We start from the raw sequence: 16711 nt of genomic DNA on the forward strand, positions 1-16711 counted from the left end.
CAATAAACAAACAAATAAATGCATTTCTTTTTACTGAGCAACTGGAAAGGGGGAGCCTCCTTTTTCCTTTTATCTCCATAAGAAAATGGAATTAAGGTGCCTTTTTTTTTTTAACAAAAGCTGAACATTTGGGGAATGGGGCCATGGAAGGTGGGCACAGACATATTCAACTCTGGGAATGCTTCCTCCAGTACTGATGATCTCGCTATGGAGGAAACATGTTGCTGCAGCTACTTTGGGTGGGCCATCACGGAGAGCTGGGGCCTGACCTCCCTCTTGACCTCATCACCTTTTCACACTGTTATTTCTGCCCCAACAGACCAAATGTTTCATCTGTGGAATCGGCAGTGACTATTTTGACACAACGCCGCACGGCTTTGACACCCACACGCTGGAGGAGCATAACTTGGCAAATTACATGTGAGCAGCTGGCTGGGGAGGGAGAGGCCAGTTTCTTCCCTGCCTTTTCTATGGGACCCTCTGAGCTCTGCAGCTGCGGTTCCAGTTCTACTTGGCAGGCATAAAACAGTTGGGGGGGGTGTTAAAAGGCCAATTCACACATGCTGATGTAGCTCTCAGATGACCATCTGATGTGAATCCCTCCACACCTTGAAGTGTTGTGTTGGATGTGATACAGATATCATCTATGACGGGTGTTTTATAGGTGCAAGTTGTCCTGTGAAGGTTCAGCCATCAAGTGATGGCTACTCATGTGTGAACTTGCCCAAAGTGCACTGGAAGAACCAGGAGGGTACTTGGCAAGCAGAATGGGGGCATATCAGTCTGCCCAGGAGATGCCCAGATAACATGTTTGGAGTGGGGGGTGGGGGAGGTTACACCTGGGACTGCAGGAAGTGTTCTGAGGAAAGTCAATTACCTTCCCATCACCCAACACCCCTTCTCTGGGCTGATCAAACAAAGCCAGCATGGGAGGTGCAGAGCCCACACCCTCCACAGCAGGTGGCAACCCATATTGGCCACGGACCAGCCCATCTGGAAACATTCCCAGGGCTCTGCAACACAGAGGGAGTGTGTGCAGATCACTTGGTTTTTCTAAATCCGAACCCAGGCATGGAAGCACGTGGAGGTTCAGGGAGCTCCTTTCCTAACCCAGAAAAGTATCCGTGCCTACCTGCAGCAAGGGTCGAAGGCTTCAGGATGCAACCCTCTGGACTCATTCCTTTCTGCCTCCCTTCCCTCGACAGGTTCTTCCTCATGTACCTCATCAATAAGGATGAAACGGAGCACACTGGCCAGGTGAGGGGGGTGCTCTAATCTTGGCAGAGATGCAGGTAGGGGGAGACTTGCCAGACCTTTCCAGGTGACTCCACCGTGTCACTTTAAGGAAGGGTTGGGGAACCTCAGGCCCGGGAGCCAAATGCAGCCCTCCAGGCCTCTCTGTGTGGCCCCCGGGGGTCTCTCCAGGCCACACCCCTTCCTAGCCCGGCCCTGAGTGTGTGCCTGGCTGGGATGGGTCCTTGAACACTGCTGACGCCTCTTGCTTCCCCAAGCGGAGGATAGAGAGGAGTGCATGTAGAAACGGTGGTGTCCAAAGGTCAAATTTACTTTCGCTGCTCCACCCACTTTTGCCTCTGGCTCCGCCCACCACTGGCATGTGGCCCCCAGAATGGAATGCAGACTTCCCCATCCCTTCTTTGATGAGGGGTCAGCTGCTGGCAGCAGCCCTGGGCCACTTCTGCACCCCGAGCCATTGCATAAGGCAGGTCAGTTGCCAGTTCCAGAGGCAAAAGGTCTGGGGGAAGATTTGGCGACAGGTCATTGGAGGGGTGATGGGGAGGGGAGCGCGGAAACGTGGCCCTCCTCAGCCCATTCAGGTGTCAGTGGCCTTTGGGCAAAGCTGGCTGTGGCCGCTGAGCAGAACAGGAAGGAACCAGAAGGGCCACTGCGTGCCATCTGCCACCCTAGCTGAAGCCGCCCTCCTCCCTGTGGGTGTCTCCCCAGGGCCAGCTAGGAGCAGGATCCTGCCCTCCCTTTCTCTCTCTCACCAGCCCCCACCTCCTCTCTGCCCCACAGGAGTCCTATGTCTGGAAGATGTACCAAGAGCGCTGCTGGGACTTCTTTCCTGCCGGCGACTGTTTCCGCAAGCAGTATGAAGATCAGCTGGGCTAGATGCCTCCTTCCTCGCCCTGTGCCACGGAAGGCGCAACCGCTCTCGGTCCACCTTCCTTCCCTTGCCCTAGAGGGAGAGGGGGCAGCAGCGACACAGAGCAGCACCCCCCCCATCTGATCTTTTCCTTTCTAAGTCGTGCAGGAGCAGGTGGTGGCTCCCTTGTCTGCCCACCCTGACATCACTTTGCTCCTTCTGTGTCCTCCTGCCGACTCCCCCCACCCCATAGCCAGGCCCAGTTTTCTCCATCCCTGGGCCAAAGAGACAAGTATTCCTGCTCTTCAGAGAGAAAAAAATAACCATCTGATGGCCCGGGGCTGTTCGGGCCAGCTTGTACCCAGGGCCACACTTAGGTTCCCACCTGGCCAGTAACTCTTCCTGCCAGTTTCCTGCCCTGTGGGGGTGTCCATGCAATACTTCCCTTCTTGGGTCAAAGGACCCCCCACACTTTCAAGTGCCTTTTATAGACTCTTGCCCCAAGGGAGAAGGGAGGGAGGGCGGCGGGGAGCCAGATGCTATTTTAGATTAACAAGGAGGATGGAATTATTTTGCTGCTGTCTGTCAGTTGTCTAGCAATCAGGTGCGGGAGCTGTAAGCTGAGGGAGGAAGGGAGATGTTGGTCTTCAAATCCAGGTTCCTAAGGAGGGGTGGGAGTGCCAGCAATGCAGCCCCCTCCCACTTGAGCATCACTTGCAGCATTGCCCTACCAAAGCTGTGTCTCACTTGTGGGGCTAGCACTATTTATGGTTTGTGTGGTGGGGGCTTCTCTGTGCCAATGGCTTCTTTCTGGAGCTGGAGAGGCACCCATAAATCTGACCCCAATCTGTGTGTGTGTGTGTGTGTGTGTAGGTGGGGGGAGCCAGTGATACCAGGCTTGACAGTGCATCGCCCTCCTGCAAGTCACAGCCCCCCCCTTCACATCCAGTTACTCTCTGTGTCTATTGCCAGTGCCATACAGATTTTTCAGCCAGTCCTGGTATGTGGGGCCCCTGGGTCCCAGTCCCCTCTGTCCTTCCCCCTGAGCCCAGCTTGGTTCCCTGCCAATAAAACCATAGATTGCTGCAACTAGCAAATGAGTGTCATCCTTGCGTACAGCTATGCATGAAGAAGGCATCATTTTCCATTCTGCCCTCTATTCCTGCCATGCAGCACTGTTTCTGTTCCACTGCAGTCCATCTTCCGCCAGAAAACTACATTATTCATCTCACTGTCAGCTGTGATGAAGTTATGTAACTTAACGTTGTCGTTACTTTATTGCACCCCATTCATTTCAGTGCAAAGGAAACACAATGCAAGGGACGGGGGGACCAATCAATTCTGTATCATTTGTGGACTGAAAGCAGCAACAACAGCAAATATTGATCATATCCACTGGATTGATTTCCATTCCAAACATGGGATGAATTGGCGAACATCAGCAAATTTATCTCTTTTTCACTTTTATCAGAATTCTCCCACATCCCTCCATGCAGCCAATGAAAGGCCTTTCTAATAACACACATGTGCATGTGACTATTCCCCCCCTCACACACACACACCCTTCTTTGTCTCTCTGTACTGCGCAAGGTTGATCCCAGTCGCTCATCTGAGTTCCTTATTTGCATTCCTAGTCCTTTACTCAATTCAGAGGTGCAGCGGCCTGGATCAGGAACCAGGGTTTGAAGTGCTCTGCACCTCGACAACCAGCTTTGGGCCAGCCTGAATCCCATCCCAGCTCTGGTTCCTTATACATGACTTCCCAGCCCAATCACACACTCTCAAGCAAAGAGCCTGCACTGTTCATCCTGCAAGATATTCCAGGGCTTTGCAGATGCTTAGACCCAGCCCAGTCCTGGCAGGGACAGCCACACACTGGTTGGACAGCTTGCTTAGCAACACTTTTATGGGCTCTTTATTAAAAACAATCAAAGGAGAACAAAATTGGAACACATTTTTTTAACCAGGGTGGAGTCATATGTAAAGATGCAAAACCAGGAGCCTGATATCCCTTTTGTGTCTGTTGGGGAGAAGCTGCAGGCCAAATGCCAAGTGGTCCTTTTGGAGCAGCACGGAGGCAGGCTGGCTCCTTCCTCTCTTCCCCCCACCTCATCTCCTCCTACAAGGCTATCCATGCCTGAGATGTATACCTACGAGGCCTGGAGACAGGGTTGGGACGGCCTGGGGTCTTTGTACACGTTTGCACAATTGATAGATTGATGTGTGGCGAGTGTCATTCCGGCACGTAGAGATTGCTGGTGGAGTTGGGATTGTCCACAGGCCGCGTCTCTACCACGATGGTGCTGGCAGAGGAGGGAGAAGAAAAATTAGCAAGAAAACTTGAGTGGCTGCTTCAGATGGTGAGCTTTTGAGGGACTGGGACAGGCAGGCAGGAGGCTTCACATATCACAAGGGGCTGCAAACTCAGATTCCTGCATGGCACTGCAAAGGATCATAGGACACTCCTGGCCCGTTGTCTGGGGACATCCCTAAAAGTGCTCTGAATTGGGGCAGGATGAAATATCAGGCAGACCTGGATTAGGGCTCTGGTGGGCGCACTACAAAATGCCCATTTCACAGAGGAAAAACTGGTGATGCTCAGACCCCCAAGGCAATAGACTACAATCCCCTGTGCCCCCCCCAAAAATAGACAAAAAATGCACCACCCTCCCCAAAGGCAGGCAACACCCACAAACAGAAAAACCATCAATTTAAAATAGAAATGGGAGGGGGCAGGGGACCTTGGTGGGTGCTAAGGAGAGTGTCCAAAGATGCCATGGTGCCTATTGGCACCATGTTGGAGTGGCCGGACCTAGGTTATTCTCATCACTGCATTTCTATTCTGGTAAAATCTGATCCTGCTGGCAATTTTCTGCCACAGTTTGACGTGGAGGTCCTTCTCTCGTAGTTTTTTATATATGTTAATCTATACGACATACTTGTCTGGTGGTCCTGTCAATTAAACTCTTTACATACGCCTCTTTGCCGCAAGATGCAACAACAACCGTTGCTGTAGAGTTCCACTGCTCAGCGTGTAAATTAGAAGGGGAAAAAATGTTTTCAGCCCCCATAAGCCTTCCCATGCCCCAGCCGAGTCAAGGCTTCCTTAGAATGAAGATACGAGGGATGATGGGAGTGGGAGTCCAGGAACCTCTGAGGAGCCACAGGTTTGCCACCCCTGCCTTAAAGGGACAGAAGGGATGGTTCCAAGTCACGCATCCAAGACATCCGTGCCAAATAGAAACAAAGAAAGGGTGTGGAGGCTGCACTGGGGCACGGGAGTGTTTGTGTCTGCAAGGATGTCAGAAAACCACAGTGATGGGTTGGGAAGTTTTTATACCTGGAGTTTCCTATTAAACGGAAGGTCCACCGCTGATCCTGCACCTCCTGTTGCAACTGAGAAGAAGTGGGGTTGTGTCAGGAGGAAGGGCTGCACCAGAAAGCCAACCAGCCCCCAACCCCTCCTCTAGGTTGGAGATTATCAGAGTCTTGTGCTAAGAGTCTTTGTACCCAGCCTTATAAATCAGGGTTTACATGAAGGAAATTCAGGTAGTCTGGATGCAGACAGGACTGTTCCCTTGGAGCAAGCAGGATAAAGGCTCCGGGAGAGGGCAGAGGGGCTGCTAAGCAGGAAACTATTCTACAAGCACACATCCCCCACAGTCGGTGTTTGCTTCCTTTCTCCCATTTCTGCAAAAATAGCGGAGGGAGCACAAACAGTAGCAGATAGGAGGGGACGAGCAGAAGACGGGATCCCAGAAAGGGGAAATAAGACCCCACTTAGAGAGCTCCAGCACCTTGGCCTGACAGAATACCCAGAACAAACGGGGAAGAAGGGGTTTTAGGCTGCGTTGGGATGTGTAATGGTTAAGGTGTTGGACTACAACCTGGGAGACCAGGGTTCGAATCCCCACACAGCCATGAAGCTCACTGGGTGACCCTGGGCCAGTCACTGCCTCTCAGCCTCAGAGGAAGGCAATGGCAAACCCCTTCTTAATTCCGCTTACCATGAAAACCCTATTCATAGGGTTGCCATAAGTCGGGATCGACTTGAAGGCAGTCCATTTCCATTTTGGGATCAGGAATCATCCTCCCACTATGGCCCTTAGCCGTAATGGTGTCCCAAGAAGCCCTGCAACGCAACGCTGGAAGGAGAGTTCCCTCCATACCTGTTTTGATCCAAGAAGCCATGTCTGCACACCATGGCGCCAAATTGCATGCACACAGTTCTGCACCACCGCTGGGGGGAGAGAAAGAGAAGAGGGAATTCAGAACTTGCCACAGTCTCCTTCCCCTTTTTCAGACCAAAGGCAGAGGAAAGCCCTGTGTTGCTACAGGGAGATGCCTCTCACCAGACGTGGAAAAGATGATGCTTTCTCTGGAGCGGGGAGAAAATTCTTTAGAAGTGGTCTAATAACCTCAGGTCAAAAGGGATCCAAAACCCTTACCTAATGCAAGCTCCTCTGTAGCCCATCAAGCCACATCTATATTCTCTGTACCCCACCAAGGAACCAAGGTGGTTCTCAGAGTCTGGACCACCACAGAGAGAGCAGGCACCATCAGTGCAGCATTTTGGAGGAAATCGTTTCGTGTAGCACTCCAGTTCCAACTGCCCTTGAGATGCACTGGGGAGCTGAAGCCATTTCTATCAGGATCCCAAAAATGCAACTTCCTCTGAGCCCCCCCAGGAACAGCTTGGAATAGGGGGAGAGGAAAAGAACAGGCTGCAGCTGTAGCAGAAGGAACCCACCGACTGACTCCACTGCCATGCCAAAGGTGAGTTCTGGGGAGCTCTGAAGTAGCAAGCCTTGGGGGCTGACAAAGTGGATGCTCCCTGCAAAAACAAACACAAACGTTTTGGCGCCAGCAACACACACACACACCCCATCCTGACGTGCCAGCTACCTCTTCTTGCTGTACTTACTCTCCATCAGAACCAGCACAGTCTTGTTGTCCAGCTGGGTCACCTGTACTGGGCCAGAACACGCAGGTTCTGTTAAGAAATGCTTGTGTTATTTAGAGCATCATGAGTTTGGTATTACTTTGTACCCTGTCTAAATCATCTGGCCCTAATGTTGCCACCTGTTTCAAGGCAGAGGGGCTGGGCTGGCCTAGCAGCCCAACAGGAAGGGAAGAGCAGGGGGTGGAGTGGCCAGGTTCTTTTTAGTGAGGAGAACTTTGGTCAGTGCAGCTTTTCTACTCTGCCAAAACTCGGCACCCTGTACTGGTCACCCTTGTTACTGCTGTCAGTCCTAAGGGTGCACAAGAGTAGACAATCCTGGGGCATATGATTGCTAATCACTATCAAGCCTCTGGATTAGCCAGGCCTTGCATAAATAGTGGGAGCCTGCTTTTGCTTGGTCAACAAAGCAGAGGCACTGTCTGCTTTCGCACTCTTTGTCCTCAGGGTTGCTGGAGTGGAATGCAGCTCCTCCTGGTTTGGATTTGAGCATGGCTACCAGGGCCTCAGCCTGGCTCATGCTTACACACGTGCAGACTTGCTTTCAGGGTCCTTACCGCTGTCATCATCAATGAACCAGGAGGTCAGAGAGTTGAGGTTGATGATCTGGAACTGCACTTCCTGGCCTGGTGGCCCCTTGCTCACGCCGATGCAGACTGCTGGGTATTCCTCACCAGGAGACGTCAGCATCTCAAAGATGGGAAGCGGCGAGGGGAGTGGGAAGTCAAAATGCTGGCAAAAGAAGGGAGGAGAAAGACCAGATTCCTGGACACGCCTGGCTCGTCGCCAAAAGCAAGTCTTTATAGTTCCTCCTACAAGAAGTGTGGCTGCCACCTTTCTGGCCATTACAGCGAAGCCTGAGTTGCTGACTGTGCTTTGCATGAAGATCTCAGGTTCAACCCGACAGTATCTCCACGTAGGACTGTAGGAGACCCCTGTCCGGAAACCCTAGAGAGTTGCTGCTAGTCAGTGCTGACAATACTGAGCTGGTTGGTAAATGGTTTGGCACCACAGTATTGAAAGGACCACTAGAAGGCCAGAGCAGTGCCTCATGCTGGGACACAGCAGACACACTCCTATGAGGGCGGCTAACATCTGGATCAGTGGCACCTGCAGAAATGCTGGGAGGCATTCCTCTGAAAGTGAGTGATTCTTCCTGAAAATTCTGAGTTTTCGGGGGTGTGGAGGACCCACCAAGGACTGCCCCTCTGTCCCCTTGGCTTCCCTTCTGCGTGAATGCAGGATCAGGCCCCTGAAGAAGGGCTGGGAGATCAGCCAGATAAGGAACAGCTGGGCAGGGACCCAGCTGTTGACAGTGAGGCCTCAGAATTCCTTATAATTGGAATGTCTGGAATTAGAGAGGGCCTGTCTAGAGTTCCAGAGGAGGCAAAACTGCCCTGTTGTAGGGTACAAGGGTGGGATAGAAATATTTTAAATAATAATAAAGCCCAGCAGGAAAGGAGCTGGCAGGGAATTCGGGGAGTTGGCAGGCTACAGGGTGAGGTGTGAAGCCTCAGGAACTGTGGAGGGGGGTATTCACTGGGGGAAGTGGGGTGTGATGCAACTCCCAGTCCCTACTAAACAAGAAGAAGCCAGGCAGTCCTGTAGTTGTGGCTGTTTGAGTGTTGGAAGAGGGGGACCAGACATGGGGCCTTTTGATGTTCCTCTGCATATAAGGATGCTGAGCAGCTCCGATTACAGTTCTGAAAAAACCCTACAACCTAGTAGAGGGGGAGATCTGGCAGGACCTGTGGTGATCAACCAGGGCAAACCTGCAGTGCAAGCGGCAGAGTTGTTTGCTTGGTGCTTGTTCCCTTGTGCTCACATTTTGATCCAAGAGGTGCCCCAATGTAGCCTTTTTTAAAAAAAAAAAAACCACACCAGCTGCTCTCCCCATCTCTCCCTTGTTTTATTTATTTATTAGATTTGTATCCTGCCCTTCCTCCCTCAGGCTGCCCACCTTGGCTCTGACCTCGTAGAGGGAGAGGCCCTTACCTTGACCAGCATGAACTTCTGCATGGGCTCGTACCATTGCAGCAGCACCACGCTTCCCTCCAGTGCCCCGCATAGATAGTGGCAGCCAGTCTGCGTGTTCCTGGCTGCAAGGAAAGGGGGACTCGTAGTGTTAGCTGCAAAGGCAGCTCAGAAGCTACAGCATCTGCCCTCTCTGCTGATTGGGGATTTAGTCAAAATTTCAACAAATGAGATTTTGTGTGCACAGACAATGATTTGGACAGGAAATGAAAGGATGTGGCTTGTTTGTGTGAGAGGGAGAGAGAGAATGGCAGCACCCCCTGAAGGCCAGGGCTGGGACTGCACTCACCTGCGCAGCATCTCTGGCATCCTTTAGTATCCGGAATCTTGGTGGTGGTGGCGTTTTTCCTGAGAGGGAAGGAAAAAGGTCAGCTGAGTATGGTGGGCAGTTGTGGGGACCGGCACATGATGAGCGGAGGCAGGTTCACCATGTTGTTAGGGCTGGCTGCAAGGTCTGATCCTTCCAACAGGAGATGTGAGGTGCTTTTTATCTCCTCCCCTCTCCCTCTGCTGTCTCTAGCAATGTCAATTTTAGAGTGTAAGCTTCATGAGAGCAGGGACCAGTCAGTGATGATGATGGTTTATAATAACAATACATTAATTTATTTTCTGCTCTTCACCCTGAGGTCCCAGGGCAGGTTACAACAGTTTAAAATACATCATTAAAAACAATTAAATGCAGCTTAAAATCGCAACCTCACAGAAAATACGACATTCTCTAAAGTGTCATAGACACTGGCTATGATATACTTACTGTTACTGACGGTATACTTATAATCACTGTTAAAGACTGCCTATAAACTTGGCCACCATCTATCAAGGACTCGCCACAGCAGTCAGCATTCCTCCCTCTTTGCATTCATACTTCATCCAATAAGGCCAGGGGTGGGGAACCTTTCTCAGCCTAAAGGCTGCATTCCCTAGTGAGCAACCTTCTGGAGGACACATGCCGGAGGGAGATTGCGGCAACAGATGTGACTCTTATCTTTCTATGGCAGTGCCACTGTCCAGCCCCACACAAGTCAGAGGCTTCTACTTGTACATCTTTGAAGTGTGGAGCAGGGCCAGTGAGGGTGTGGCTTGTGCAGAATCCTGAGAGCCAGACAGAGTTGCCGAGGGGGGTATATTTGCCCTCCAGGCCTGTTCCCCACCCCCGTTATAAACTTTCACTTTTATTTCATTTTATTATTACATTTATATACCACCTTCCTCTGAGGAGCTCAAGGTGGCATACACACTTGGTTCTTTCCCTCCCAATTTTATCCTCACCACAACCTTGTGAGGTAGGTTAGGCTGAGAGGCCATAACTGGCCCAAGGCCACCCAGTGAACTTCACGGCTAAGCAGGGTTTGAACCCTGCTCTCCCAGGTCCGAGTCCGAAACTCTAACCACTATACCACTTTTAATCCATGGGCAGGTGTCGAGATCCATCCTTAAGGATCCGTCTCCCATATAGCAGTTTTGTCTTTGGGGGAACCCTGTTGGAATGGCAGCCGCCGAGACGAACAGGTGAAAAACATCCCCGTCTAACTGGTTCTGCAGCCCTTCATTTTCATCTCATCTGTGTCCCTCTTTTCCTGTTTATTTTATTTATTAAATTTATATAAGGAGGCCAGGGTGGTAAACAAATGATAAAACACTAAAAACATCTTTTAAATAACATCTTTTTAAAAACATCTTTTTTTAAAAAAAAAATCCAACACAGATGCAGACTAGGCTCTACTTAAAAGGCTTGTCTACTCCAGGCACATTTAAAGACTTGTTTGATTCCCCCTTGACTTGTCATTTCAAATCCTCATAAAATTGTTAGAATATCAATATATATTTTCTCCTGGCCTCCTATTCCTTAACTACTACCTTGCAAGCAGAAACTTAGCAGACAAAGCTTCCTCCAAATGGTGGAGGTAGGAAGAGAAACTTAAAGGCCCCTCCAGACATCCAGTTTATTGTACATCCATGATTATTTGTGTTCACGATCCTTTCAGGGCGGTCAGGTGCGATCCTGCTTTCCATACTAATTGTGCCTTCATTTTCCATCAGTGCAATATCCTGTAATGTCCTGCTGAAATCACAAAAGTTTGAGGGTTTTTTGTCCCAATTTTGTTGGGCCGCAGCCCCTCCAGACAGCAATAACGTGGCAGCATAGGGGAAGCATTGCAGGACAACTCATAAAGCCGAACGGAAAAGGGCCATAGCTCAGTGGTAGTGCATCTGCCTTGCATCCGGAAGGCTCTCCGTTCAATCCCCACACCTCCAGGTAGGGCAGGGAAAGACCTCTGCCTGAAACCCTGGAAAACTGCTGCCAGTCAGTGTGGACAATACTGAGTTAGACAGGTCAGTGGTCTGACTCAGCATAAAGCGGCTTTCTGCGTTCATAAGAAATCCACCACTAGTGTCAAGAACATGTTGCACAGTGGTGTAGTCGTCCAGGGTCTCAGGGGCTCTTAGACCCCTTATTTTTTTGGGAGCAGGGTCCCAGCAGGATCCTTGTGTCTCAAGTGTCCTATGAGCCAAACAACATGAAAAGGGACTGTTAGCCACTAAGAAGAATCTTCTAACTTGCTTCCTTGTCCTTTCCTCCTGACTGGAGCCAATCGGAGTAAAAGGAGGTGAGTCAGCCACTGAGATTACTGTTTTCAGTAGCTAACCCTCTTCCCTTTCATGCTTGTTGGCTCCTTGGGATGTCTGTTGTTGTGGGAGAAGGCATTAACAAGTGTCTCATTCCCAGCCCAGCAGCAAAAAAGAGGGAGAGGGCATGGCTGTGACTAACGTGAAGGGACCCTGCACTTCTGAATTTGCCAATATACGACTGATGTTGAAGAATAGGAAACACCAGTCTGGAGAGGCCCCTGATCTTCTGAATGTTCTGCCTCCCGGGCAGCTGCTTAAATGAACGGGAGCGCTGCCAGGGAAAAAAAAGATGACAACTTCAAATCACCTGCGGATTAAGGAAGGGCCATTGACACACACACACCCCTTCATTGTCCCAAAGTTCTTCTCATGGGTTACCTGGGTAATAGCCGGTGGGAGGAAATGTACATGCCGGGGCGCTGGTCTCGTCTGCTCTGCTCATAGAGGCCCAGCACGTTGTGGGAGAAGAGCTGGGAGGCCTTGCCTGGATGGAGGGGAAAGGAGGGGGCAAAAACACCACAGAATCAGCGCTGCTCACGGTGGGCATAACCCCCAGGGATGGGACTGTGGGATTCTCCTGGTCAGCCCCCACAGGTGAAATTCACAAAGGCCGGTTGAGAAGGAGTAGCCTCTCCATGGCTTTTAGTCAAAATGGCTGAACGGAGCCTCCAAGGTCAGAGGCAGTGTATCTAAGCAGAGGAGGGCACCAGCATTAGGCAGGCTTAGAAATTAGACAGTCACCCAGCGCTGTGATGTTGAGGCGCCTCCTGAATATGTTTTTGCTTAGAAAGGCTTCTCCTGAGATCATTTACGAAATGTTTAGCTGTGCATCTGTAGGAATGGCTTTGGTGTTTTTTAGAAACTAGACTTTATTAGCGTCCTGCAGCACGTAGTTAAAACTGTGGAATTCGCTCCCACAAGAGGCAGCCACGGCCACCGACTTGGATGGCTTTGAAAGAGGATTGGAAGCAGTCTGCTTCTGAAAACCAGTTGCCGGAAGCCGCAGGAGGGGAGAGGGCTCTTGTGCTCAGGCCCTGCTTGCCGGCTTCCCTTGAGCATCTTGTTGGCCACTATGAGAACAGGATGTTGGACTAGAGGGCCACTGGCCTGATCCAGCATGGTTCTTCTTATGTTTTTAGAATTTACATTGTATTTCACTGTTTATCTTATACATCACTTTGATGGCCTCAGGCAGTGAAGCAGTTTATACGTTTGTAAGATAAATAAACTAAAGAAATGTTGCCCTGCTTGTGGTTGCTTGTGGGCATCTGGAGAGCCACTGTGGGAGACAAGTAAGATTTCTGTTCCCACCCGTATCCATCACGTGGAGCGCTGTTTCCGTTCTGCTGCAGTTCGGCTTCCAACAAAAGCTATGGTATTGGCCTTGCTGTCTGCTGTGGTGGAATTTTACATAATTAAACCAGACGCTGGGCTTGACAGGCCTTTGGTCTGATCCAGCAGCCAGGCCCTTAAGTTCTTTAGCAGTACTGAGGATGTTTTACTGGAATCCAGCCAACCAGAAGCAGACATAGGCTATACACAGCATGGCCTGGCGGCCTGGCTCATTGTGAAGCTGCCCCCTAGCCCCACCTCACTTTGAACTTAGCATCTGCAGCAGGTATCAAAACTGATCCCTCCCAGCCCACCCTCTGCCTGGCAATGCCTTCCTCCACTACTTCCATGCTCTGCTGGTTGCTGGAGACACACGAGCTCTGTCCAGTGTGATCAACTCACCAGAAAGTGACATGAGGACACTTCCAATGCAGTATACCCAAGTCGTGCGGCTGTAATAGAGCTTGGGGAGGGGAGGGAAAGAGGAGAAAGCAGTCAGAATTATGGAGGCGGGTCACAAAACATTATTTCGTGGGGGCTTTTCAGTGGTGACTCCTCTCAAGGTTCTCCCTCCCAAAGGAAGCTTGCCAGACTCCTTCACTGTGAATGTCTGCTTCAGGCATTTTCATGATTGCAGAGTGCCTTTGGCTGGGTTTAGGTAGCTAGGTGTTTCTTATCCCACTGCCAGGTCCATGATTTTATGGCTTTTAAGTATCATTGATTCTTACTTTCTGTTTCAATAAAGAGGTTATAGTTGTATTTTAATTTATTCTTTAAGAAAATATCTGGTTTCATGTTGGAAGGATTACTGACAGGATGTACATCAAGTATTTCAGACTGTCAAAAAAAACCATGTAGGTGCTAAGGGTGAGGGTGTTTTATTATTTTGTGTTCCTCAGACAGCATCCACTTGATTCATCCATTCCTTCTTGTAACAACTTCCTATTATGCCCATTATACAGAGGAAGCAAACTTGAAGCCAAGAGGCAGCAAACTGCTTTTGAAAGCCAACAGAGCAGGTCCATAGTTGCCTCCACTGAGATGTGAAGTTGACTCCTTCAGGCCCTTTTATCTACCCCCTCCCAGAGCTTGGAAAAGTTACTTTTTTGAACTACAACTCCCAGCATGGCCACTGGATTGGGCTGGTGGGAGTTGTAGTTCAACAAAGTAACTTTTCCAAGCTCTGCCCCCTCCCCCCTTAGTTAAGATCAAGGTCTCCTACTCCACCTTCACTAATCCCAGTTAACTACCATCTCATGGTTAGCATTCATAACAGGGATCAGAATCCACCCGTAATCCATGTACACAAGACTACATCCTCACAGTACCCTTCACATGAACCTGGATGCATTCAAAGGATGAGGGACAATCCACACTTTTTATCACGGTGATGCTTTCAGTGGGTAACTGATCTCTGTTGAGAGTTCTTACTGACTCTGCATTTTAAAGTTTGGTTTACATGCTGTCAAAACTTAGCAGTCCCTTTTTGTTTTCTGCCTCCCTCCTGCCCATCCGGACCCTCCCCACAGCACCCTCTCCGTCTCACCAGCTCTAGGGTGGGCTCTGACTCGCTTCGGTTCAAGGCAAAGATCCCTTCTTCAGCACCCAGAATGAAGTGCGGCTCTGCAAAGGGGAAAGGGAATTCAGACAGTTCTAAGTGGGGGGAGGGGGGGGAGGGAGGGGGGAAACGGCGCCACAGGGCATGACTTTAGGAATACAGGATGTTGCTTGATGCCAAGTCAGACCATCTACTCTGACTGGCAGCGGCCCTGCAGGGTTTCATGCGGGAGCTTTCCCTAGCCCAACCTAGAGATGCTGCCAGGGACTGAACCAGGGGTCATGCAAGACAGATGCTCCGACACTGAGCTGCAACCCTCCTCCTTCAAACTTTTGCCATTTATTGCCACCAGATGTGGTGACAGCCTCTGGCTTAGATGTCTCCTTTTCCTCTGTCAATCTGTCTATCAGTTGTTGTTAGATAAATGGAGCCTCCATGTTCAGAAGCAATCAGCCTTACAGTACCAAATGCTGGGAACCAATAATGGGGCGGTTGTCTTCATGCCCTGCCTGTGGGCTCCCTGGAGGCACTTGATTGGCCATCATTGCAGGAAGCTGGACTAGACGGACCAATGGTCTGATCCAGCAGGGCTCTTCAATATGCTTCTGTGCTCTTGGGTGCTTTGAGCAAGATGGAGCCCTGCTGGGATGGAGTGAGGCCCCTTTTCTTGGTGCTAGGCAGGGGTTCAAGCCTGCCTCTGTTCCCCCTGCTGAAGGGCTCACCGGGATCTAAACTGGGAATTCGGCTGGGGGCTGGGGTGTTTCAGGCATGTGAGACAGGGTAGACACCCCATGTCTCAGTATTGCCCAAAAAGCACATCCGGAGGGGGGGCGGAAGGGGTGAGACCACTGCAGTGTGGGGTGGAAGCAGCTCCTGCAATGCAAAGATAGGTGCGAAAGAGGCCACTGAGATGGGTTAGGGAGAAGAAGGTCGGCAGTAACTGGACTTGTGCAAACACAAGAGGAAGTGCATGAGGACAGGCGGGGTGGAGATAATAGTACAAATCACTGAGTTTCAGAAATGAGGACTAGAGCCTTGAAGCAAACTTGGAACGTTGACAAGCAGGCTGGGTGTGATAACATAGGCTTGGTTCTGGCTTCCCATTTCCCTCCCCTCCCCCCAGACACAGACCTCGCCCCTTCTGTGCCCTACCGTTGGTATTTGGGTGGGTCCAAGCAGTAGCTGAGGTGACACGTAAGGGGCACTCGTCAAAAACCTTCTTGAAGAGCACCCTCTCCTGGAAAGAGGGAGGCAACAGACATCCATAAGGGGAGGGCACCCGGTATTAGCAGACAACCTCACAAACCGTCCTGGCCTATGCACTATCCCCACCCCCATCAGGGGTATAATCACCCCCCTTTTCTTCTCATTGTATAGAGCAGCCTTTGCCAACCCGGTGCCCTTCTGCATCATTTGGACTACAACTCCCATCAGCCCTCGGCTGATGCTGACTGGGGCTGATGGACGTTGTAGTCCAAAACACCTGCAGGGCACCAGGCTGGGAATAATCTGCAGATGCTTCCCCCCATTTTAATTTGGGGGGTGGGGGCGGAATAGTGCTTTGTCTACCACTGACGTGGGGAACCTTTGGCCCTCCGGATGTTGCAGAACATCCACACAAGCTGAACAGCCTGGCCATTGTGCGGTGCTTGCGGATGGGAGTGGAGGTTCAGCAACATCTGGTCTGTCAGATGTTTGGGGAATACAGATGTGGATGATCAAGGCACTCACGGGTTTCTGCTTCTCCGGCTTGGGTGGGAGAATGGGGGGTCCATCGGCCTGGGGGATTGGCCGCAGTTCAGGAACTGCAGGAGAAGAAGGAAAGGATCAGTCCCCAGCAGCCACACCACTAATTCCTAGAGCAACAATGGACAACCATACCCCTATGTTACCCCAGGTGCCTGCCACCCACAACGCTGGGCAAAGGAGAGCCCCTCTCCTCTTGTCACAGCTGGCAGGTCTTAGGCTGTGCTCCTCACTGTGTCTACTTGGAAGGAAGTCCCATGGACAGTCAGTGTGGTGCAGTAGTTAAGAGTGCTGGACCAGGATCTGGGAGGCCAAGTTTCAAATCCCTATTCAGCTATGATGCCAG

At 50.8% G+C, this 16711-nt stretch overlaps 2 protein-coding genes across 10 annotated transcripts in view; one reads left to right on the forward strand and one right to left on the reverse strand.

The window, feature by feature from the left end:
• The window catches only part of RYR1 (ryanodine receptor 1), a 163991-nt gene extending 160790 nt beyond the window's left edge, over positions 1-3201 (forward strand). For all 7 annotated transcript variants that reach the window (XM_061596439.1, XM_061596441.1, XM_061596440.1 and 4 more), the window contains 3 exons: positions 320-420; positions 1206-1257; positions 2035-3201. In XM_061596439.1, coding sequence (XP_061452423.1) covers positions 320-420; positions 1206-1257; positions 2035-2130 — 249 coding nt within the window. In that variant the 3' untranslated portion in view covers positions 2131-3201. The remainder of the gene's footprint in view (positions 1-319; positions 421-1205; positions 1258-2034) is intronic.
• Positions 3202-4001: 800 nt separating this feature from the next.
• The window catches only part of MAP4K1 (mitogen-activated protein kinase kinase kinase kinase 1), a 51517-nt gene continuing 38807 nt past the window's right edge, over positions 4002-16711 (reverse strand). For all 3 annotated transcript variants that reach the window (XM_061596449.1, XM_061596448.1, XM_061596450.1), the window contains 13 exons: positions 16351-16424; positions 15772-15856; positions 14608-14684; positions 13464-13524; positions 12108-12213; positions 9388-9446; positions 9060-9163; positions 7622-7796; positions 7029-7097; positions 6855-6938; positions 6274-6344; positions 5445-5500; positions 4002-4407 (listed from right to left, as the gene is read on the reverse strand). In XM_061596449.1, coding sequence (XP_061452433.1) covers positions 4338-4407; positions 5445-5500; positions 6274-6344; positions 6855-6938; positions 7029-7097; positions 7622-7796; positions 9060-9163; positions 9388-9446; positions 12108-12213; positions 13464-13524; positions 14608-14684; positions 15772-15856; positions 16351-16424 — 1091 coding nt within the window. In that variant the 3' untranslated portion in view covers positions 4002-4337. The remainder of the gene's footprint in view (positions 4408-5444; positions 5501-6273; positions 6345-6854; positions 6939-7028; positions 7098-7621; positions 7797-9059; positions 9164-9387; positions 9447-12107; positions 12214-13463; positions 13525-14607; positions 14685-15771; positions 15857-16350; positions 16425-16711) is intronic.

Source organism: Rhineura floridana, chromosome 15 (genome assembly GCF_030035675.1).
Source record: "Rhineura floridana isolate rRhiFlo1 chromosome 15, rRhiFlo1.hap2, whole genome shotgun sequence".
In the NCBI taxonomy this organism is placed as follows: Eukaryota; Metazoa; Chordata; class Lepidosauria; order Squamata; family Rhineuridae; genus Rhineura; species Rhineura floridana.